A 23598-nucleotide genomic window follows, 5' to 3' on the forward strand; every position below is an offset into this window, starting at 1 on the left:
TTTAGGGCTGAATAATTTATGTATCCTTAATAAGCAACATCAGATGAACCCGGTTTGATAGATTGCAGCAGGGATATAAACATCGAGTCGGCGTACCAGAGTACCGGAAACGAGGTTATTTTAGTCAAAAGGTTTTGATAAAAGTTATATTTATTTGTTTGTTACACAGCAGTCTTATTAGTAAATATGTTATCACGGTGTTATAATATATACAGTTTAAATTATATAGAGCATGTGTGCTTTGGTGTAGTACCCTAATTTCGTCGCATATCAGGTTTTAGTCACCTTTCAAGCCCTGCCATACGCTGCCCCACAGGTGCACACTACGCATGCGCCTTTAAAAACTCTTTAAATACCCCAAGTCATCTGCCACAACAAAACATTCCGCTGTCAGCCCATTCACGGCTGTGCTATAGTAGTTACTGGCGCATAAGAGGCCCTGGCAGAGACAGACAAATATTTACTTTCATATCTGCGTCTCTGCTAGTAATCTAAATCGAGAACCTGTCTGAGTATTAACGAAATTGACCTGGAGTCGTAAAAGGCTGTGTGGGGTGAAGTCGGGGGGAGACGGACAGGAGAAAAAAACCCCAAAAAAACAAAGATGGCTGTGTAGCTAGAGAGACAAGTCCCAACGGAACTGTCTCCAGCAGCAGCTTTAATCACCGACACGTCCCGCGAGTCCCGCGGACAGTCAGCCGGTACCGGAGCAGGGACGCAGGGAGCAGCCGAGCCGGGCCCGCTGGTGTTGTAAGCCGCTGTCATTGCGAGTAACGGCGTCGAGAGAGGGCACCAACAGCTGAGAGAGCCCGGGTTGTTTTTGTTCTGCCTGGGCAGAGGGAGAGGACTGCTGTGTTTTTGTCAACGTAGCTAGCCGCATAGTCTGCTAGCCTAACTGTAAGTCACCCCCCTCCCCCAAAAAAGTCGACATTTAATTTATCAGATAGTCGTGATTACATTGTGCACATGCTGTCGTTATTATTCATTAATTGGCGTGTTAAGATACAAGTTTGTGAATGTAGGGTCGCGTTAACAATAAGTTAGCCTGCATTCCTTCCTGACTGCCGAAGCGCTAGCATAGCTCACGTTAGCTTGCTGTCAGCTGACCGTTAGCTTGACAGGTGGTAAGCTAACCCCGAGCTAACCTGCAGGTATTTCGGGCTCAGCCTGGTCGCGGCAGGTACATAACAGGCTTTTCAAGAAAGCCACCGTCATGTCTTCACTGGAAGAGCGAGACGTAGGCGTTGCGGCCGCCCCTGGCTCCTCCTCGGCCGGCCTAGGGGTCGGGGCCGTGGGGGTAGCTGTGGAGGCTGTCGCTGGGGTCGCAGCCATGCAAGAGGAGGTCGCGATACGTCGAGAAGGGCCCGAGCCAGACCCAGACGAGCCACCCAAGAAGAGGGTGAAATTACCCGAGGGAGAGGCAGGGAAGCTGGAGGAGAGACTGTACTCAGTGCTGTGCTGCACCGTGTGCCTAGACTTGCCCAAGGCGTCTGTATACCAGGTAAACATGTTGTCAATCACAAATCTGGCCCCCTCCACCCACCCCACAACTCCAAACAAACATCAGCACACCAGCTCAACCTCATAATAGAAGTTGCCCATGTGTCCCCAGCCCTCAATCCCCACTGTCAACCTGTTGAATGTGTTGGCCAGCTCCATTTATTTTTAGTGATACTGGATCCGACAAAGGCCCCAAGTGTCAACAGCAGATTGAGCCATGAGGCCAAGAGACCAGACACAACCAGGCCAGGTGGTCAGCTGTACTGGCTCATGTTTATAACATAATACTGTGAATTATCCTCAGAGAGAGAAACAGAAAAACTACATTCCCAACCCCTTATAAGACTCCCAAAACCTAAATCGGAATAATCTTTTGTCCTTTCCTTGATCTTTACCCCAGCTTTCTACATAATAACCCCAAACTTCTCTTGTCAATGTCAAAGGAGCACATTTGCTAAGTCAATCATTGTCCAGGTAGTCATCTGCATTTACATGCCTGACTACACAGTGTTAATCTTTAACATTTATCGGTAATATAAACACAACACTATGTTCTTTCAATACATAATATTCTGCACATGCATCCAGATATATTGTGCTAAGTTTGTTAAGCCCAGTTTCACACAGAAAATGACATCATTTATGTAAAAAGAAGTATAGTTTCTTCTTTGAGTTATAATCTGTCAGATATTTCACAGAAAGAGGCAGACAGCCTGTTCAGCAGATATAGCCAATTCAGTATTACAACTTAACCAAAATTATTAATAACCAAAAATTTAAGCAAACGTGTTGAATGGTTTTACACTAAATTATTTGTTGTAATATGAATATAAATTAAACTGGCCACTCTTTCATATTTACAAGTTGTTCCAGTTTATTATTTAAATAAACCCATGTAACATATAATCTGTTATTTCATTAATATTTGACACATTTAAGTCAATATTTATTCTCTAGGTTTCTTCCTGTTTAACAACATCACAAGATAATTTATCGCTTTCCTCAGACCTTCTGATTGACCCGTCAGCATCTTGTTTTTGTCCTACTAGTGTACCAATGGACACCTGATGTGCGCTGGCTGTTTTATCCACCTTCTGGCTGATTCCCGTCTGAAGGAGGAACAGGCCACATGTCCCAACTGCAGGTAAACCAGCAAATAAAATGCCAGTGTGGATCCCGATTTTGGGGACCGGTAAGTTAGGCTTAAGGGTGACATAAATTAAACGTGACTCGTGAAAGAAACGCAAAGGGGTATGTAACGTCGCATTCGCAGGGAGATGATCAAACAAACATATAATATATATGAGGATCAAAAGAATTTGGATTTATAATATTTAAAAAAAGAAAACATATAGATGTTAATAATCGCTGTATGTGTGACAATGTTCATACAAAGTTTAGTTCCACCTGTGTACCCAGCTATTATGGATCTACAATCATTATAGTGAGAAGAAGCTGCTGGAGTAGATCCAAATGTTTAGAAAGCATGCTAAACAAAACTATAACCAGCGACATTTGCTGCTTAATATTTTATATTTCATCTTTTGCTTGTTAGCACTGGGCCTCTTATAAGAGAAACATTCTCACGGTTGAATTTTTAATTAGGTTTATTGAAGCATGTTTGTCTGACATCTGAATCTTTGCACAAACACAAAAACACCTTAATTAGCTTTACTCAGCCTTATACTACGCTTGGCAACAAAAGACATGGTACTCAGTGGCTCTTGGCTTTACTTTGCGTCAGTATATTCTACATACCTCAAATCTTAAATATACCCCTGCCCTGAGGTGTGATTTATGCTTTTTCTCCCTGTTTGTGTAGGTGTGAGATCAGCAAGAACCTGTGCTGCAGGAACCTCGCGGTGGAGAAGGCTGTCAGTGAGCTGCCGACAGAATGTACCTTCTGCCTAAAACAGTTCCCCCGCTCCAGCTTAGAGAGACACCAGAAAGAGGAGTGCCAAGACAGGTACACGCGCACACGCACACACACGCACACACAGAATGACAGTTTTTCCAAGTTTTGCAGCACTTGTAGCCAGAGAAAGTGAGAAATGAGTTCCAGCCACTTTTCTTACAAAAGGCCCCAAAAGCATCAAATGAAGTGGGCTCAGGAGAGTAAACATACGGACATGTGACAGTAGCATGATAGTGTGTGTGTGTGTTGACGCGCTGCAGGATCACACGGGGTTAATGTGGTGAAGCAGCTACTCCAGAGGAGAAAAACCACTAACATGATTACAGACTGCACATTATCTTGTATGTGATACTCATGGCTCCTCATGAAGTCCTATGGGGTTGTTGCTATAGCGATAGGTGACCCTGCTTAGAATACTGGTATCTGTGCGAGTGTTGCTATGACGACTGCCGTTTCACCAGGTGTTTTTTTTTTTTTTTTAGGTTTTTTTTTTTTTTTTCTTTCCCCTGGTCGGGTCACACAGAAAATGACGGCGGTCTCCCGCGAGGAGGCGCTGACGTTGGCTCGTACCCTCGGGGCCGTTTGCTCATTAAGATATGAAGTTTAATACGGCATAATTACAGTGCATGATTACAGGTGTTTTTGTTGGGAATCCTTTTTAAATGTCCGCGTAGGCCAAAACTTTCCAGTCAGAAGGTTGACTTATGTAAGCATGGCTTCAATTAGCTGTGCCTCGCTGCAGAGACTAACTAGTACCTTTCACATTACTAATAGCGCGCATCAACATGTTCTCGCTGAAAAGCACTGCTATAAAGGATGTAGCTAATATGAATACATGCATTTATTCCTTGTGGTTGGGTCTCATCTTTAGTGCAGCATTAATTTTCTTTAGTTCCCAGCGCACATTAATTAATACCTTTGGTGACTGTAACGTCCAATCACTACACGTGTCACGCATTTATCACAAAGGACCTGTGGAAAGGATGTCGTTTATGTACACCCACGCCTTTGCTTCCTTTGCGCTCAGCTGTTTCCCCACCATTATCTTGCCAGGGTGACACAGTGTAAGTACAAGAGGATCGGCTGCCCGTGGCAGGGTCCTTTTCATGAGCTACCAGCACACGAGAGTGAGTGCTCACACCCCACGAAGACTGGAACAGAACTCATGGGAATACTGGGAGAGATGGACCAGAGCCACCGCAGAGACATGCAGCTGTACAACAGCATCTTCAGCCTGCTGTGTTACGAGAAGATTGGGTTTACAGGTAACCCCCCCCCCCCAAATAAATAAATAAATAAAAATAAAAAAGAGGATAAAATTGTTTGGTGATATCTGTGCCTGTAATTCAGTTTTTGTTCTCATCACAGCCTTTCTCCTCCTTTCTAATTCATGCTGCATTTGTGTATCCACCCAGAGGTGCAGTTCAGGCCGTACCGCACTGATGACTTCATCACTCGTCTGTACTATGAAACGCCGCGCTTCACTGTCCTCAACCAGACGTGGGTGCTGAAGGCCCGCGTGAACGACTCCGAGCGCAACCCCAACCTCTCCTGCAAGCGCACCCTCTCCTTCCAGCTCATCCTCAAGAGCAAGGTACACTCGCTACCCACTTACTTTATTTTTAGGTTTTTAGGTTTTCACTCTTCGCCTGATGTGGTTTGAATGGAGAGGTTTGGAGACACTTAAGGCCCTGGAACTGACTTTACAGACAGATAATCAACTCTGTTACCATGACTCTAACGTGACTCTTTTACCATTTGTGCAAGAGACAAATTTCAAACAGTTTTGGAAAGAAGAGAAGAAGAGGCTAAGGGGATATTTGGTTTATCATGGTAGATTAAAGTATTCTCAAGGTACTTCTGTTTGAACACAGACGTTACCATGTGCGCTTCACATTACTGAAACTCATCAACCATTTTGGGCTGTATAGAAAATTCAAATGGTTTCTGAAAGATGAGAGCCAAGAAAAGAGCGTTACGGGTTTAGGCGGATTGGTTGTACACACAATGATTGTTATTTAAAACTTCAAGGGAAGTCTACATTTATTTAGTTTTAAAAGACTTTTGGTTAGAAGAGACTAACCAAAAGGTTAGAAATAAGGCAGGTTAACAACCCCAAGACCCCTGTCTAAATGCACAGAGAAGCTGCGGTAACTTCAGTGTCAGTGGTCACTGGGATTGCATGCATACAGTCTCATAAAATAAGGCTTAAAAAATGGCTTTTTTTCTCCCCACACATGTGCACATTTTCACAGCATTATGGCTGCCTTTACAGTTACAGTGAGACATGCCTGAACAGACCAAGAGTGTTTTTATGTGTCATTTTTTTATATTTTCTCTTTTTTGTGAAAAAAGCAGCAATATCTAAAATTATCACCAGTTATTGCATTATGAGGGCGAGGAATTCAGTTATGGAGAAGAAAATTTGAGGTAATAGAAGAGCCCATGGGCATTTCTGATGATAAATGTGTATGTCAGCGATACTTTGAAGTTGCTTATTCTCGCCAACCGACTGATCAAAATTCAGAGATTTTCAGATGAGTTTTCACTATAAAATTTGAGCTCACGAGCTGGAGCCGGCCCCCTGCTTTAACCTGGATGTGTCTCCACAGGTAAACTCTGTCCTGGAGTGCTCCTTCCTGCTATTGAAGGGCCCCTACGACGATGTGTGGATCAAGCCGGTTATCCACCACCACTCCTTCAGCAACGACACCAACGAGACCGACTACGTCCCGCTGCCCATCTCCGACTCGGTGGAGTGCAACAAACTGCTGGCTGCCAAAAACATCAACCTGCGCCTGTTCATCTTCCAAGTCCAAAAATAAAGAGGAGCGAGAGAAGGAGGAGGAAGATGGAGCAGGGGTGGGGTGGGGGTGAGGGGTCAGAGAGAGGATGTGATGATTAAAGAGAGACACCGCAGAACCATTGATACCTCTTAACACAAAAACAAATACATGAACACACACCTTCACACAGGGTACACGCTTACACACACACACACACACACACACACACACACACACACACACACACACACACACACACACCACTAATTACACATACCTCCTTTTGCTTTTAAAAGATAGTGAGACCCCTTGCCCGAGAAAGCTGTGAGTTGCTATAGAGATGGGTGGGCATTGATATGAGATTGTGATGGCGGGGGTGGAGCCTGTGAAGGAACGGGTGGGAATGTCGGCAGCAGTGGAGGAGCGGGAGGGGGCGGGGGGAAGTTCCCAAATGTTGGTGTGTACCTGTGGTTCGTGAATGACCTTTCAATTCCTGACACCCACAGCCAAAGGTAGCACACACACCAACCGAAACAGGTGTGGCTGTTGTGTGCGCATGTGTGTGTGCATGGGTGAGAGGGAAACAGAGTTGTGTGGCAGGGACCCCGGAGCACAGCCGCAACTCTGCTCACCTGTTCAGGTGTCCCAAAGACGCGTGATAATGTGAAAACAGAGCGACCGACTCTGCTGAGCTGGAGCACGTGAAGGAGGGTGTGTGTGTTAGTCTGTGTTGTCTTTTCTCCTCCCTCTACACACTGTATGCCTGAGTTTCCCCGCGAAGCTCATCATCCCACCTCCACCACCCCCCCGGTCTGCATTTCATCAAGAGGAGAGACGGCCTGGCTGCGTGCATGTGTTTTAGTTCTTCGACTTATTCCTGCAGCTGGGGGTTATATTTAACCTTCAACACTAATACCATTTTAATTTTCTCTTAACCCCGAGTATTTAAGTACCCCTGAACTTTTCTTTCTTTAGTTGGGTTTTAGCGTGTGAACGGCCACCTGTGTAGTGCATACATGAGTGAGTGAGTGTAGACAGATCCAAACTGTGAGATTATTTGCAAACGTGTCTCCAGGTGAGCAGTATAAGCTTAGAGGACATTACTAGCAAGGCAGGACCACCACAAGACCTTCAAAGCCCCCCCCCCAAAAAGAAAGTCCCCTAGGGGTTCACAGTGTGTCAGTTAATTTTTGGTCAATTATCGTCTTTATTTGTTATTTGCATCTCTAAAAGGAAATGTCATCTAGCAGATGGATTATCACAGGATCAGTGTAGTTCTCATTGTGCATTTCTGGAGGTTTTTTTGTGTTAACTTGTTGTTTTTGTTATTTTTGTGTGTTTGTGTTATAAATCAGGTGAACCTTTGCTTTTTAACTAGATCACACTGGGTTTAAATAAATTACCACAAACTGACTGACACATAGGAACTTCTAGGGACAGTGTATAAGTGTGTGCTGGGATTCAGCAGGAGCATGAGTGAGTTCCTGTTGTCTCTACACCCAATCCCCCCCTCGCACCCCAAATCTGTGCAGCAGGGTTAGCCTCAGAGAGTCTCAGGGCGATCAGGACTTCTTCATTCATCTGCTCAGAGATCAGCAGCCGTCTCAAGAGGCTTTTTCTGAAGGTCAGACTTCAGGTGGTGATGGATGGTGTGCGTGTGTGTGCGTGTTTGTGTGTGTGTGTGTGTAGAGAGGTGGTGTTTTACCTAACAAGGGTGACATATTAGTGTTAGACTTACTTGAAGGAAAACGAAGCAACGTTACTTAAGTAGATTCTACTGTAAAGCAGATAGATCTCTCTCCTCCTGACCTCTACTTCCTGTATTTCTGTGTTTTAATGCTTTGTCTCTATGCCAGTGGACTCACTCATCTCACTATGGCTGTACATGTGCCTTTTATTAAAGATCATGGAACCTGCTTCTGCGTGTCTGAATGTTGGGGGCAAAAAAATAGGCCCGGCTCGGCGAAGGCGTCAGCCCGTATAAATTATGCATTCAGCACCGCAGAGATGAAAGCTAGATTTAATTTTAAGGCCCGGTGTGGATGATGGATATGTTTCATTGAATTTGAAAGGGGGGGGGAGATATGAATAACTTTGAGTACAAAATGGCTTGTTCAGCTCCTGAACAATAACACATTGGCAGTTATTGCCTGCATGCAAGTGGCTACATCACAGCGAGATGTCAGCTGTCTGAAGACTTAAAAAGAGAGGAGTGCTGTGTGTCTGTGAAAACTAGTTTGATTTCTGGGCTGTAATTAGTTGGGTTCTGATTTGTTGGGTTCTGATTTGTTTATTTGACTTGATGCTGCAGGAAAAGCACGGGTGTAAAAATAATAAACGACAGCTGAATCCCATTTAGCTGCTTCACATTCAGGGCACTGCTGCTGTGCCACTGATTTACTGGGACACTTGAATAGAGTGGAGGGGCTCTTGCTGCGATTATTTACAAAGCTGAAATAAGTAGTTGTCCTTTTTATTACTTAATTAACAATCTGTATTTGTTTTTAATAATTTTGCTGTTTTCCCACATTCTGAAATGATAACATTTGTCTTCTGTGATTAAGGTAAAAACGAACACTATTCTCTTTTTTTTATTGCACAGGTTTCTAAGAGTAAGTCAGCTGTTGTAAGGCCTGAATAGACAGAATTTACTGTTGAAGATGTGTAATGAGGGTATTTAAACAGGAGGGGGCGCCTAAGTCTTACATTGGGGATCCTTCATTTGCTTAATAGTGTGAAAAATGGTATAATTTGTGCATTGTAAGCTGCTCTTCTTTTACTGCATGATCATTTTAGTCTCCTAGTAACACCAATGCCCTTTTGATCTAAAAGCCAATATCCTGATTGATCATACCAATCAATATGCTTTATGTAAATCCTTTACTTGCTTGCCATCAGTCTCTTATTTCTAAACTCTGGACTTTTCCACAGCGCACTGATCAAGACTGTTTATGTCTGGGTGTGTGGTACGTTTGGCTGTCCTCCTACACTGAGCTTTATTTCCTGGTGTCTTGTCTCATCTCAGCTCCATCTAATGCCATTAGCATGATCATCATCATGACCATCATCATCATCATCATCATCGAGTTCAGAGGAAACAGAGTCAGGATGATATAGAAATGTGACCTCATCAGTCCAGCCACAGCACTTTATTCTCTTCACACGGTGCATTTGCTTAAAACACAATATATATAATTTAATATCAATATAAAACTCCATTTGTGTATATAAATTATGCATTCAATACAGCAGCTCTTATATATACTTTTAAGCTTTGGTACAGTGGAACATTTATCTCTGTGAGTGCATCTGTGCATACAGCATATCCAGGGGGCATTAGCAGGAAAGGGGGGCAGGAGGTTGTGTGAAAAAAGATGTTTATGTGTTAACCATGTGTGCGTGCGAGCGAGTTCACGCATTGACTAATGTATCAGTGCTCGATCAGTACTGTGCACTCCAGGCAGGCGTGCTGAGGTTAGCGCAGGTAGAAGGTTGGCAGCCGCTGAGGTGGGAGGGCTGGGGCACCACGCAGCAGTAACCAGTCTCCCCACCTACCCCGGTCACAGCTTTACTTTGGGGAAACGACACCGGAACGCCTCCCTGCAGAGAGACAGAGAGAGAGAGAAAGAAGCAAAGTTGGTGCTGGGAACAGCTACAAGAAGCATTTAGTGAGAGGGTTTCTTCTCTGGGCTCAAGCAGCTTCAGACTGATGCCCAATGAGACCTTTCTGGTGTTTACCTGAACCATGCTACACTGATGGGAGGCAACCGGTGAGTAGGTGCCCAGAACAGCCTGGGGCTGGGTGTGGGAAGACTGCTGCACCCTCACAGCAGGGGCATAACCTCCTAGAGACACACACACACATATATAAAAAAGAACATTATTAATTATATGATACTGGGATTAATGAAAGAAATTAACCATATAAGACCATTATAAATATTTAAGAACACGTCAGAGGAGATGCAAGATCTGGTTTGAGGCTTCAATACTGCTTTAAGAAACCATAAAAATACACATAGAACATAATTAGTCTTGAATGTGTAGATTAGTGGTTCTCAGAATGTGGTCATTATAAAGAAATTAAGCTGATTGAATATGACTTTCATGGAAAACAAGAGTTTTATTATAGTGAGTGGAGCTATATCCTCTATTTGACACTCATTCATTATTTTGTTTTCTCTTTTTGAGAAGAGCAAATTAAAAATAATATCTAATTTGTTCCTCAGTTTTATCTGTGGTAAATTTGGTGGGATGCAGGTTATTCCACTTGGTGCTGCTTGGGAAATTACACTTGCATGTTCTCCATCCTTCACTCAGTCCGGCTGATGGAGTCATTTAAATTTCCTGCCAACTTTATACAATAATTTATTTCGTAAATTGCCGCAGATGACGGGACTGAATTGTGTCTTCTCGCTCTTTGTCACTGTGATGAATAGAAGCAGCAGGAAAAGAGACCGGTTCACTGTGAGACCCTCAGACTACATCTCTGACAGTGTAACGGCCCCCTCCTCTACTGCCACAGCTTGTTTTCTCTCTCTCTCTCACTCACATGCACACAGGAAGAATGTACCTGTTGGCTGAACAGCTTGGCTGTGGACTTGCTGAGTGGGTGAGGCAGGCCTGCATCCATGCTGAGCTGAGGTAGGGTAATAATACACAGGCACCTATAGGACATTTATAAGAGTAGCTTTATTCAGTGTATGATTGTCTGTAATTATTCCTTTAAAATGTCCGTATTTAACTAAGAAGAGACCTGAGATATAAAGCGCTGGTGTATCCTTACCTGAGGTGAGGGCTGGCAGTAGTTGGCAGGGTTGGGAGGAGGGGGAGGAGGATGAAGGGGAGGCGCTGCATAGATGTAACCCTGACTGGAAGGGTAGAGAGGTGGGGCTTCACCCACTGACTGACAGCTCATATGAGCAAACTGTGAGGAGAGCTCTTCAATCTGTAGGTCAAAAGAAAGGAGGTCAATGCGCACAATACTTCAAACGCACAGCAGTGGAGGTGCCGCGCTGCGATACATACTGTAGAGTATGGCTGTGGGGGGGTGACAGGTAACATCTGCGGAGCTGTGTAAGAGACAGACGAGTACTGAAGCACCTGAGAGAGACACACATATGGAGACAGAGATAAAGGCACAAACAGTGGCATGTGCTTGAGTGTCAGCTAGACCGTATCTTGCATGTAAAGCACATCTTGCTGTGCGTGTGTGCATGTTTGTGTGTGTATGTGTGCTACCTGCTGCTGCTGCGGCTGCTGAGGGGGGGAGCCCTGCAGCTGAGTTTGGCTCCTGATTGGCTGTTGATTCTCTGGAGGGTTGTACACAACCGGGGTTCCATCAGGGTTGAGGAAAGGCTGCCCTGAGAGGTCAAAGGTTGGGTATGAAAATGTGCTTGTCTTCTTTAAAATAATATCTGTGTGTGTATGTGTGCGTGTGTGTGTGTGTGTGAGCCTCCGTTTGTGTCAATTACCAGTATGTGGGTTCACTAAAATGCTTCCCGGCGGGATCCCATTCTCAATAATGTAGCTGGGTGCCTGCTCCTCCATGATGGGAGGAGACGAGTGAGGACAAGTGGATGGCAGTCTGTACAGAGAGATGGAGCCTGGGAGAGTTCGAAAGAAGAGAGGAGGGAGTTTTATTATAACACCACTTAACAGATACCACATTTCCACACCCCACCTGTCTGTGCTACAGACATAGCGCGCGGCCCCTCGGCGCAGTCTCAGTGACGTTTTGTTCTTCCTGAAGATGTGAAGAAGGCTGGAGGTGTTGTGTGAAAATTTACAGCTATGGTGTGCGAGCGCTCATGGAGTTAAAAATGTTCACACCACAACTTCCACCGCTTTTCGCTAATTAGATGCAACCACTAATTTATAAACAGTGATTTTTCCCAAGTGCGCCGATGGCGCCGATGTCTGCGCATGCAAACGCGAGCGTTCAGGTGCGGATGAACCGACACGTCTCACCCTTTGATGAGTGAATTTACACCTTGAACGTGTGACACAGGAAGTGTCACAAAGTCATTAAATGTTACGCTGAGACGAAGTACAAAAAAAAAAAAAAAAAAAAAGACGCACCTGCACCTCGTGCATCCCAGACGTTGTTAGCAGGTTGGCGGGTCTTCTGGGCGGCACCTGTCCATTGGTAGGAGGAATCTGACTCTGTGCTGCTCCAAGGTCGGGGGTCGTTGCTATAGCGACAGTCAGTCTCTGTGCTGCTCTGCCTGCTGCTGCCTGTCCAGCTGGAGCCTGAGCTGTCACGGCTCCCCCTGTGAGGCACATCCAGAATTATCCTACCGTCTTATTACCCCATGAGAGGTGCACCATTAAAAAGCCACTGAAATGATCTCTAAAACCTTTCGTTTGTGCCAAGATTCCTAAACCCTGATTCCCACAAACTCATGAAAATAAAATCTGGGTCTTATTCCTGTTTCTGCTGAAAAGCTGTGTGCCAGCCAGGCTGACCAAATTAAGATGATAAATGACTGTGCATCTGTGCCGACGAAGCTCTACCTGAAGAGTTTCCTCCGGGCCTCAGCATCTGGATAGTACTCGTCCACATGCCTGCACACACACATACACACAGACATATATAAATGTTCTCATCTAAATATAAAAGCTGAAAGGCTGAAATGGAAAAATTGCACTGCAGGCAAGGTTACCTGGTTTCTGCATGGGCGCTCTCTGGGGTGCAGAACGGCTGTAAAAGTATGGCAGAGAAATTAGTGAAAATCCTTTCTGTGCCCGTGCCGCTGTGTCGGTTTTGTCCTCCTTGCTCTCTTTCTCTCACCTCTTTGTTGAAAATGCGCTCCCGTGCTCTTTGGTACTCCTCCTCTCTCTCCTCCACCGACTTGCTTTGCCTCTCTTGGAAAGGGTGGAGACGTCTCTGCTGTGAGGAAGCAAAGAGAGGCCAGGTGAATTCATCAATGGGATCAAAGTCACTTAGGATGGAAATTTCCCAAATGAGCTGCAATATAGGAGGTCAGACAGACCTGGTCATCTGAGCTGTTGTCTCTCTTTAGGATTATTTTCCACTGCTGGATCTCCTCTGTCTTGTCCTTATGCACCTTGTCCACAAAACGCTCCTCGGGTCTTTGACAAAAGAAGTTAGGACTGCTGTTAAGTTTGCACCGAAAAGTAGCGCACTACGGGAGAAATGCACATTGTACTTGCTTACATGCGTGTGCTGCTGGTCCGGTTGATGATGACAGATTTGCCTGTCTGGTCTACATTGTGCTCCATGCCAAAGTAGGCCGCCACCCGATGGACCAGCATGCGGTGGTAGGATGACATGTGAGGGAATTTTTTAAAGGGACTGAGAGAGGGGGAAAACAAAAGGAGAGATACGGGAATAACAGAGGAAGAGGGAAAGCGAGTGGGAAGGTGAAAGTGAAAGAGAAAAGAATAGACTTTAACACTCCAGCGCTATCATAACATATTCACCTAATCTTTAAAACGTGAGTTTTTTTGTTTTTTTTTAAAAGCTCAGTGAAGGTGTCCTTTCACAGACACACACACACCTATTGCTGGTGATGAAGTCAATCATGTCCTGCTCCAGTTTAAGCAGCATCATGCGGTCCCTGGGGTTGCTGTTGAGGGTGTCGACGATAAACTGGTGCAGGTCTATGCCGGTGGAGTCGGTGTACTCCACACTGGACTCTGAGAGCGACACGGGCACAGGCAGGATGTGTTATAAGACAACAAACACAATCCGAAATTACACCGCAATATTAAACACCCCAGGAGAGCCACATGTAAATAGCGGCACAGAGTCCAATTTTATTACATTTTATTTGCTTCCTTCTTTTCTTTCTTTTATGAGATATTTCAGAAAACACACACATACCTTTGGACAGTGAAGGTTTCTTTGGATCTGTGCTGCTCTTCTCCTGCTCTTCCTCTTTACAGGAAGTTCTCCTGTTGTCATGGCAGCTCGATGAGATGTTTGCGTCTGGAGGTGCCTGAAAAAGAAAGAAAGAATAAGTTGAGTGTGGTGGTGATGGTGATGAGGAGAAGGTGGATGATTATGTGTGTACGTGTGTTACCTCGGTTTCTTCAAATGGTGGGCAGTCCTCACAGACAGCTTCAGCACGCACTAACTTTGGTCTAGCCTGAAACACACACAGACACACACACACAAGCAATATTATGAATTCATAGAGTCCAATGCAATCAATATTTTAGAAAGAATGAATAATGTGAGGCAGAATTATTTTAGCTTACCTTGACTTTTTTCTTTGGTTGAACCTGGCTGCACTGTTTCTGCAAGTAAGGATACAATTTATTATAACAGCGTGAACGGGCATCGGTGGAGGGAACGCATAATTTTCAGTGGATCCACGCTTAGTGTTGCTTACCTGCTGCTCGAGCTTCTTAAAGTCACTCTGACACTCCACGCCCTCCTTCTGATTGCACGGGGGCAAGCATGACGTAGGGGAGGGGCAGCTGACGACGTCACATGACGTGACAACGGAGGGCTTTAGGAGGACATCTGTACTTGCTACAACTGCTTCAGTCATCCTTCTAAAACAGAAAAAAAAACCAACTTCCACTCTGAGCCTGTTTACCAAGTGGGTGTCTGCATTTGTATATTTTACTGCTATTTAAAGATATTTTGCCTGCATTTGCATGAGTCTCTGTTTGTGTGTCTGTGTGTGTGGGGGCACATTTTTTCTACCTATGTGGAGTTGTTTACTGTTGAGCCTCACAGGTGAATGATGAGGTCATATATCCCATGTTCCCACAGGGCAGCCAGAAACACAATTATCGTCTCCGCCTCTGCTCGCCTCCTCTACTGTTCTTCTCTCTCTCTGCCGGCACTTTACTGGAGAGGGGGAAATAGCCTGAAGAGTTCAAATAACACAGGAGGGGAGGAGAAAAAAAACTGTTAGTGGTCATTTAACAGCAGAAACTGCACTACACATTTGACGAACACACTCGGAGCATAAAGCTGCTGGAAATGACATCAAGACGATCAAGTAGCTGAGCTTGTGTGTCTCTGCTTCCAAAATGTTCTCCTGGCGTCACAGTTAATCACTGCCTAACACCAGCGAGCGTTTTACAGTAAACACGCTCGTGTATCGGTGACGGTAACGCGCAGCCCAGTGCTCGGATGCTGCATTTGCTGTGTGTATTTACGTGTGTGCGCGTGTCTGCGTTCGAGCATGTCTGCGAGCTTTTCTTAGAAGCAGCAGCTGTGGAGAGTATCACCCGATCCGGCCCGCTCTGATATTCCTAGAATACCAAGCTGAGTCTCTGATCCCAGTGGTGAGAACATAGCTGAGACCAAAGAGATAGACAGACGGGCACGACGCAGTGGCATTCCTCCATCATTTCCCAACAGGGCCGAATTCTGCTGTAAGACACAGCTCAAGGGGACACTTACTCCTGTAACACCCGGGACAGAATAACGAGCTCAGAGGATGCAGAGTCCCACAGCATGCTTATTTAACACCCGACTGGAGATGATGGCAGCCTTTTTTGTTCAAAAAAAAAAAAAAAGAAGAGAAGAGAAGAGAAAAATCATCTGTCAGTCCATGTGCAACCAAAGTGGTGTTTATGCTCCAGTGAAATGAAACACTGTATATGACAGCAAAAGAAAGGGAATTATTCTCAGTATGGCACACAGGAGACTAAACGTGTGTGTTGGTCTAACATTTTACGTACTACTTAAAGAAGGTGAATCATAATGTACTGATGTGTAGTATTGATTATAGTTCCAAACATACTGATATGACCATCTGCTGATATTAGTTTTGATGTCTTAACACAAAGCTGGAAAAAAGCCGCTTCTCTGTCTTGGCGTTGTGATCCTAAGAAAGAAGAAGCACTTCAGAGACACACACACACTCTCAAACGGACATCATTTTAGAGACTCCCCAGCGTGATGTTGGCCAGTTGCTGCTGAACTGTCCTTCAACCAAAACAGACCAGTTTCATGAGCGCTGCCTGAGGCCGACCCTGACCTTGCACCTCGGAGAGGGGAGGGGCGGCGAGCAGTAAACGACATACAATCAAAGACAAACTGAGTATTAAATGAGAGGGAGCAAGCTGCTGTTGAGCTGCGTTATACCTCAACCGTTGAGAGGAGAAATGGAAAGACGGAGCGGGACTGGGGAAGGATATGCACAAGGAAAACAAGACGAATGGAAGGTGCGGGAAGCAGGGGATGAAGAGAGATGAGGAAGCAGTCTGTGGAGACTTTAAAGGTGAAGAGGGGTGACGGGAGGCGATGGAGAGAGAGCGAGAAGAGTGAAGAATTAACAAGGGAGAGGCTCGCCGTGCAGTCTGTCTTCGGGCTTTTCAGCCGACGGCCGTGAAGAGAGGATTTGAGTGGAGCTACCAGGTTTTTTGCGCTGAGCACTGCAGAAAGTGGCCGGCCGCCCGGGGAGAAGGTGTGACACGATCATTAGCGTGTGACGGATGGCAGCGGGAGGCAGGGAGCGCCAGTACCCGCTACATCATCATCCATCTGCTGCTCTCCCCGAAGCCTCCAACCTCGGAGCCACTTACTCACCAGGACACCTTTCTTCTCCAGCCAAAAGCTGCCTGGCTTATACACACTGAGACACAGGCGGACCAGGGGGAAAATGTCCAGAAACTACTTTAGATGGCCACTGTCAGCTAAAGCGGGTTATATTAAGTCCTCAAGCCTGCCGCAGCCATGTTTGTAATTAAGGCCAATGAAGAGAAAGAGAGAAAGAGAGAAAAAAAATCTGCCTTTGAATAGCAGGGCTATAATTACCATGCATCGTTTAACACAGAGATCCACATCATTGCTTGTGTGCTCTTTACACTTGTAGACATTTATCTTTACATTTTACCACCTCCGAGGAATTCATTCGCATCTCTCCATCTCAAGAAAACCTACAAAAACTAAAATAAAAAATAAAAATCCTCGCTGCCTCTGGCCACAGGAGCTGCTGCTGCTGCTTGTGTTTTGTCTCTAAAGGCTGCAGCTGAATCTAAAACAAGATTTCATATGTTTTCTCCCTCAGCCCGGGAGCTCATTAGGAAATGGCTCAGTGACAGACTGAAAATGAGAGAGCAAGTCTCTCTGGTGTTAAAACAATAACTGAGAAATTTCGAGGCAAACTCGCCGCTTTGTTCATCCATAATGTGTACAGCCTCTGCCCCCACAAGCTCCTAATTGGGCTGTTTTTGTTTCCGCTCTTGCATAATATAAAGGTGCCTCTTTTTTTTGTTTGTTTAGACATACAGTATATATTCATTCCATCTTGCTTGCAGGTTTTTACTTCATCTCCTTGCTGCTGCACCCTCCACTTTAAGACAGTGAGAGATGCATAGGAAACTAGGCTACACATGTGAGATTTAGGTTACAGCACCTGGGCGGCCACAGCAGTCTTATCACTTAAGTATCTTGCGGGTACGACAGCTGCACTGGTCTGCAGCTGAAGTCGAAGGAAAGGCGAGGAAAACACCTACTGTGCATACATGCAGATACAAACACACATACATGCAGCTCATCAGGGAGGAAAGGGCTGGCGATAGAGGGTTAAAACAAACACACACACATTAAAAAAAAAAAAAAAGTAGGCTGCAAGAAACAGGTGGCATCTTCATGCACAACTTCGAAGCATCCTGTTGACCCATATAGCGGGACGGGCCGGTGTTTGATAGGGCATGTGCGGTCTACTTTCGGGTTGCGGCTCGCTCTCTCTCTCTCGGTCCTGGAAGCTAGAAAGCCGGTGGGAGCGTGTGTCGCATTAAGCTGACACACCGGGGCTATTTTTACACCAGGGGCAGGGAGTGGACCTCCTGCTCCGGGACTTCACCGTGCTGTCAGCGTGAATCGGAAGGATGGCGGATGTAAAGCAGGAGGAATAATGTGGATGTTATAGAGGAGGGGCAACTTAAACTAACATTTGTACACTTAAAACACACACACGAGGAAATAAGAAATATTAATAAAGTGGCAGATATTCCTTTGTTAGAGCATAACGGACCTCTTTACTAAAGTAATAATACGCATATTGAGTTGACAATAAGAGGCTTTTATCGGCGGTTATCAATCCGCGGTGTCGCTAACATTTCCCCCTGTCGCTACAGGGGGAAATGCGGCTGATAGGTGCGCCCCGGGGCGCAGTTAGCTTGTCAGATTACCGGTGTTAGCCGCTGTCAAAAAGGAGAGCCAAATTACAAAACAATGTTCAACCCAAGTAGATGAGTCGGTGTGATTTTTTTTTTTAAAAAGTAAGTGATACAAAGAGGAAACGGAGGTGACATAACAGCATCAAAAGAGAGAGGGGAGCGTCACTGTCTGCCGGCGGAGTGACCGTTAATCGAGCTAACCGCGGAGATGTACAATTGTTGCCGCGGTGACGGCGTCAGTTAGCTTACCGTGAGCAGGCTGATGTCTTCACTCCCTCCGCGGTGCTTCTGCCGGAGCAGCTTACAAACCGACGGTCCGCCGTACACCCTGCCTCTGCTGATTGTGAGCTCCGTTGCTCCTCCTCCGCCTTTTGCCTATCTCTGTCGGAGCAGAGGAGCAGGGAGGGATGAAGGGGGGGAGAGAGAGAGAGAGAGAGGAGGGCCGACAGCTCTGAACCCTGAGCCACGCGCCCACACACACGCGCAAGGAATGCACGAGAGCCGGCCCTCCAGCAGCCCACTCATCTCCATCTCGGTCCCTGCGTCTCCCTCGCTGCAGGAGCGGCTGTTTCTCTTTTCAACTCGGCTCAGCCTCCTTTACAACTACCGCAATAATCACTAACTACACTTGAATTCTCTTCTATCGGAGCTAAAAATATGCCTCATGTACCCTGTTACCTCATGTAGCCTACTTTGGTTGAGTATTAGCCAGCGTTTTGGGCCAAGCTGCTCCATCACAGCAAGGAAAAAAAGAGATTGTGCTTTTCATATAATTTATTTATAGTTAAGATAACTTACTTCCATTAAAGCTCGTGTAGTCTTAATAATATTATGCTAATAGTACATTTCCAAATAATAGCCATTACTGTGCAAAACTTTTGAGACACCCCTCATTTCTTTTTATTTTGCCAGGGAAATTGGAAACAGGTGCAGGAACTTACTGAAATATGCAAATATACATGTAAATACATTATATAAACCAAACAGAGTTTGTACAGTTCTAACAAGCTTGAAATGGAATATTTGGTGTGACCATCTTTCCTTTTCAACACACGCTAAACTCACTTAAGCAGCTTTCTTGTAATTTCTTTAAGTAGTCATCAGAAATAGTTCTCCAGGCTTCTTAAAGGACATTCAAAGATCTTCTTTGGATGTTTGCTGCCTTTTGTTCTGTTCTCTATCAAGATGATCCCACACTGCAGGCACAGTCCAGTCCAATCCAGTCCAGGCACTGGATTTGATTTGTGATTTGTGACATAGTGCCTAAAGATTCGATTTTAAGGTTGGTCTTTGCTAAGCTTTCTGTCATGTGTAAACACAACACGGCTTCTGATTCATGGTTCAGCATTAGGTAGCTTAATAAACAAGGAAAAAAATGTTTGAAAATGGTCAGGTAGAAGCTCTGGACTCAGTTTGCGTAAAAAATCAGCAAATGTCCAATGAAAAACTCTGGGAGACCTTAAGAAATCCTGCAGAACTATTGCTCAAGACCAGTTTAAAAAAATACAAGAAAGTCTGGCTTTTTGAAACCAAAATATAAAGAACATACAGTGCTGTAATTAAAATAAAGCAATTGCACTCTGCACGCTGTTACAGTTATGGGTGCTCGTATTAAACATCTATGTACATACACAACAACTCTAAAAACTCAATTTTAGGCAGTTTTTTTCTGCTCTTGAATCTGTAGGGGAAAAGTATTTTTTAAAGAAAGAGGAAATTCATAGATGATCATTTAGACCTTCTGTTTGCAACTGACAGCCAATTGGAAGAAAGTTGGCCTGGGCGAACAGAAAATAGAGGTAAGACATCTTGGTTCATACAGAGGATTAACTGAGGCCCAGTATAAGATGAATAAGGACTACTATGAATAATGCAAAGCTACCATACTGGGGTCTACTGATACAAATGTGGGGCTGAAAATGAGCATAATGGGTCCAGTTTAAGAGAACATTTTAACTTGTAACTAAATACGTACTGGATATGCACTGAAAGGAAGTTCACACTGGCAAATGATTTCTTAATAAATGACCCAACATCTCCAAGCATGAGTACAGAACAGATTTGCATAGCAGATCTGGTAGCGTCTCATCTGTCACTTGGAGACTGGCGTTAAGGTGAGGAATGGGGGGGATCTGTTTTTAAATTTGAACTGTGTTACTTGTGCTCTTTATTAAGAAGAAAGTATGAATGTCACTTTCACTTCAGCTTCCAATCTGTTTAGATTTTTTTTTTAGCAGTTACATTTAAATATAATTTCATTAATTACAAGCATTAAAACAATTGTGGTATATTATTCAGACTGTATGTTTTAGCTCCTGTAATAACGAGCGTTTACAGTATGTAGAGCAATTTAAATATTCTACACGTACGGTATATGGCCTATGAATTGTGCAGTTAATTAAAAATCTGCCACGGTACAATGTTAGACCATTCAAAACAGCATTTAATTACAGAGACAAGAGCTGCGTGTGCACGGCCTATTGTGTGAGAATAATTAGACAGCCTGTTATATCACACGTTGGTTAGTTTACCTTGATGAATAGCAAATAAATCGCTGCCTCCTTTTTGTTTTCTGTTCAGGAGCCGAAGACTGGAGTATCCTTTACCCAACCATGGGACTAACCATTAGTGCTACTCATGGCATTTACTCAAGTAAAAATGTCAAAAAGTGAGTTGTTACGAGAAAAAAAAGTGAATTCAGACTGATACTTGAATTATTATCAAGAGCATGTACTTTAATCAAAAGTGAGTGTCCGTACTTGGATGATTCAGTCAGATGTTTGAATTCGTTCAAATGGAGTGAATTTGGTTTATTCATGAACTATTGATAGTTTTGACCTTTTAACATGATAGCCAGCTGGATGAATTCATATGTTTCCATTCATACAAAATCTTCATTTCATAAAACTAATGGTGTATTTTAAAAAATGGTTATTACTTGAGTTTTACAGAGGACAGCTACACTAACTAGCCACTTAATAAGCTAAACCTGTTAGACTGTTTGTTAACACAAAAAACTAATCAGCCACTCACATCATAGAAACTCATAGTTTCGAACTGTTCATCTACTGGGATTTTCTCACACAACCATCTCTACAATGGTCTGAAAAAGGGAAAATATCCAGTTCTCAGGGTGAACATGCCTTGTTGATATCAGAGGTCAGAGCTGCTTCAAGCTGATAGGAAGGCAACAAGAAGTCAAAATAACCCAAATAACCACTTGGTACAACCGAGGTATCCATCTGCAACATTAAGATCAGAATTGGCAGTAAGCACCATGAAAGCATTGATCCATCCATTTCCATCAATAGTTCAAGCTGCTGGCGGTGGTACAATTGTGTGGAGGATATTTTCTTGGCACACCTTGGACCCCTTGTGCCAACTGAGTGTAATTTAAATGCCACAGCCTACCTGAGTATTGTTGCAGACTTTGTCCATCCCTTTATGACCGCAGTGTACCCGTCGTCTGATGGCCGCTTGCAGCAGGTTAACAAACCATGTCACAAAGCTCAGATCATCTCAAACTGATTTTTTTGAACCAGTGAGTTCATTGTACTCAAATGGCCTCCAGAGTCACCAGATCTCAATCTAATAGAGATTCTGCAGACACGTGACATTAACTTGTCTGACTGTTGCACTTTTAGACGTATAACAATCCTGACATGTCAAGTGAGTGAAAAACCTAATAAACATGATGTAGATGAGATAAACTATGGCAACTACAAGTAAACAAACATTTCACATTATTATTTATGCATTTAAAAGTTCACCTGTGTTTAGTGTAAGTGTTTTAAAACCACCTTTGCACTTTTCCCCAGGTATGTCTGTTTTGTCAACTGCAAATTACAATAAATATGAATATAACATGTCCAAATGAGCTGAATCTGCCGCTGAAAACCAACCCCTAGTTATATTTGTGTATTTATAATGAAATGGTTTGGTCATCACAGCAGATATGACCTTAGAGGCCTTAGCTGCAGGAGGCTTGTATACTTTATCAACATGTCAGTGTGCGCTAACCACAGAGGACCTTTCAGGCTGACTCATCTCCTTCTAAGGTTTCACCACAAGATACGCAAGTTAAAAGGTATCTTTTTACGTGGATGACATCTAGCTTTATATCACACCCAGGTCTGTTTTAGTGATACTGAGGTCATCTTTGAAAACATAATGAACTGGGGGAATGACCCCGCCTGCTAGTTTCCCAGGACAAAAAAAGAGTCCCTGAGTTCCCCTGTCAAACACCCTGTATTTTTCGTGCTGCGTGAACCGATTGATCGTTTGTAGAGCTCATGACTGAAAATTCATTAGGAAATTACAATCTGTAAACTCACAAAGGACTGAAATGAAAAGCTCTTCAAATTAGACTGAGGAGTTTTGGTCTTAAAGGTATTTTCCCACCTTATAAGGTTGAAAATAACTACAGTACACCCCGTGATTCAACATATTTAATCACCTTTAGCAGCGACAACTTGAAGTAATCATTTTCTGCATGGCTTGATGCATGCTCAATCATCCAGGAAAGGTTGATTCTGTTCATCTGTTCAGTGCGAGAAACGTTTCGTCACGTTTCGTCACTCACCCAAGTCACTCACTTCTTCAGTCTTAGCTGACTGCAGGTTTCCCCAACCTTTAAACCAGTACATTGCACAATGACTGAAACTAGCGCCACTGAATGAACAATGGGCTATAAAGTCAGTTCCTTGATCATTAATATGCAAATTCTCATGACCATTGATAAACAACTACTGATCAAAGCCCATGTTATCAGTAGCTTCAGTTCATTGAGGTCTGTGTGCATTGATTTATCCACAGCTATCTTAAAATCCCGCCACATCATTTTATTTGAGCCACTGCAACCTCTTGATTCTTACCTTTTTCTGTCATTCTGTTGCAGACGAGTAGCCGTGCAGCTTGTGTGCAAAGATCATTGTTCTGTTGCGTTACTCACTTGGGGTCAAGCGTCATCTGTCAAACAGATGGCCTCACGTTTGACTCGATAACACTTTTATACAGAGTTCATGGTGATTCAAGCTGCCCAAGTGCAGTGGCTGCAAATCAAGCCCAAACCATCACCCCTCCACCACCGTGCTAGCCTTAGACATGAAGTGTTTCTCCATTATGGCCAGACTTCTCCACTTCTCCATCTTCTCCATTCAAACGACATTGTTCCAGAGGTCTTGCGGTTTTTTCAGATGCAACTTTGCAAACCTAAGCTGTGCTACTACTTTCGTTTTAGAGAGAAAATAATTTCTCCTGGCAACTCTCCAAGCCATACTGTAC

The 23598-nt window shown here is 44.2% G+C and overlaps 2 protein-coding genes across 7 annotated transcripts; one reads left to right on the forward strand and one right to left on the reverse strand.

Annotated features, from left to right (window-relative positions):
* The first annotated feature begins 356 nt into the window (after positions 1 to 356).
* cyhr1 (cysteine/histidine-rich 1) lies at positions 357 to 8117 on the forward strand. 2 transcript variants are annotated; one of them, XM_005932977.3, is made up of 7 exons: positions 357 to 897; positions 1152 to 1501; positions 2550 to 2644; positions 3323 to 3466; positions 4469 to 4680; positions 4831 to 5009; positions 6028 to 8117. In XM_005932977.3, the coding sequence occupies exons 2-7, from the start codon at positions 1214 to 1216 to the stop codon at positions 6238 to 6240; spliced, it is 1131 nt and encodes a 376-aa protein (XP_005933039.1). In that variant the 5' UTR covers positions 357 to 897; positions 1152 to 1213; the 3' UTR covers positions 6241 to 8117. The 2 variants fall into 2 exon arrangements, with proteins under 2 accessions (XP_005933039.1, XP_005933040.1); XM_005932978.3 differs by having other exon boundaries at positions 1167 to 1501.
* A 1193-nt stretch (positions 8118 to 9310) lies between these two features.
* On the reverse strand, positions 9311 to 18852 carry arpp21 (cAMP-regulated phosphoprotein, 21). Of its 5 annotated transcripts, XM_014337024.2 has the most exons (21): positions 18565 to 18850; positions 15590 to 15679; positions 14882 to 15047; positions 14562 to 14727; positions 14428 to 14466; positions 14250 to 14315; positions 14051 to 14165; positions 13725 to 13863; positions 13382 to 13519; positions 13197 to 13296; positions 12995 to 13093; positions 12867 to 12904; positions 12718 to 12768; positions 12283 to 12473; positions 11676 to 11807; positions 11443 to 11564; positions 11230 to 11304; positions 10988 to 11149; positions 10775 to 10868; positions 9940 to 10046; positions 9311 to 9801 (listed from the first exon to the last, which is right to left on the reverse strand). In XM_014337024.2, exons 4-21 carry the CDS (start codon positions 14721 to 14723, stop codon positions 9643 to 9645), a joined length of 1989 nt encoding a protein of 662 aa, XP_014192510.1. In that variant the 5' UTR covers positions 14724 to 14727; positions 14882 to 15047; positions 15590 to 15679; positions 18565 to 18850; the 3' UTR covers positions 9311 to 9642. The 5 variants fall into 5 exon arrangements, with proteins under 5 accessions (XP_014192510.1, XP_014192512.1, XP_014192511.1 ...); XM_014337026.2 differs by lacking the exon at positions 15590 to 15679 and having other exon boundaries at positions 12995 to 13090; positions 18565 to 18852; XM_014337025.2 differs by lacking the exon at positions 15590 to 15679 and having other exon boundaries at positions 14913 to 15047; positions 18565 to 18851.
* Between the last annotated feature and the right edge of the window lie 4746 nt (positions 18853 to 23598).

This window comes from Haplochromis burtoni, unplaced genomic scaffold, assembly GCF_018398535.1.
Source record: "Haplochromis burtoni strain Fernald_Lab_line unplaced genomic scaffold, NCSU_Asbu1 Contig_163, whole genome shotgun sequence".
Classification (NCBI taxonomy): domain Eukaryota; kingdom Metazoa; phylum Chordata; class Actinopteri; order Cichliformes; family Cichlidae; genus Haplochromis; species Haplochromis burtoni.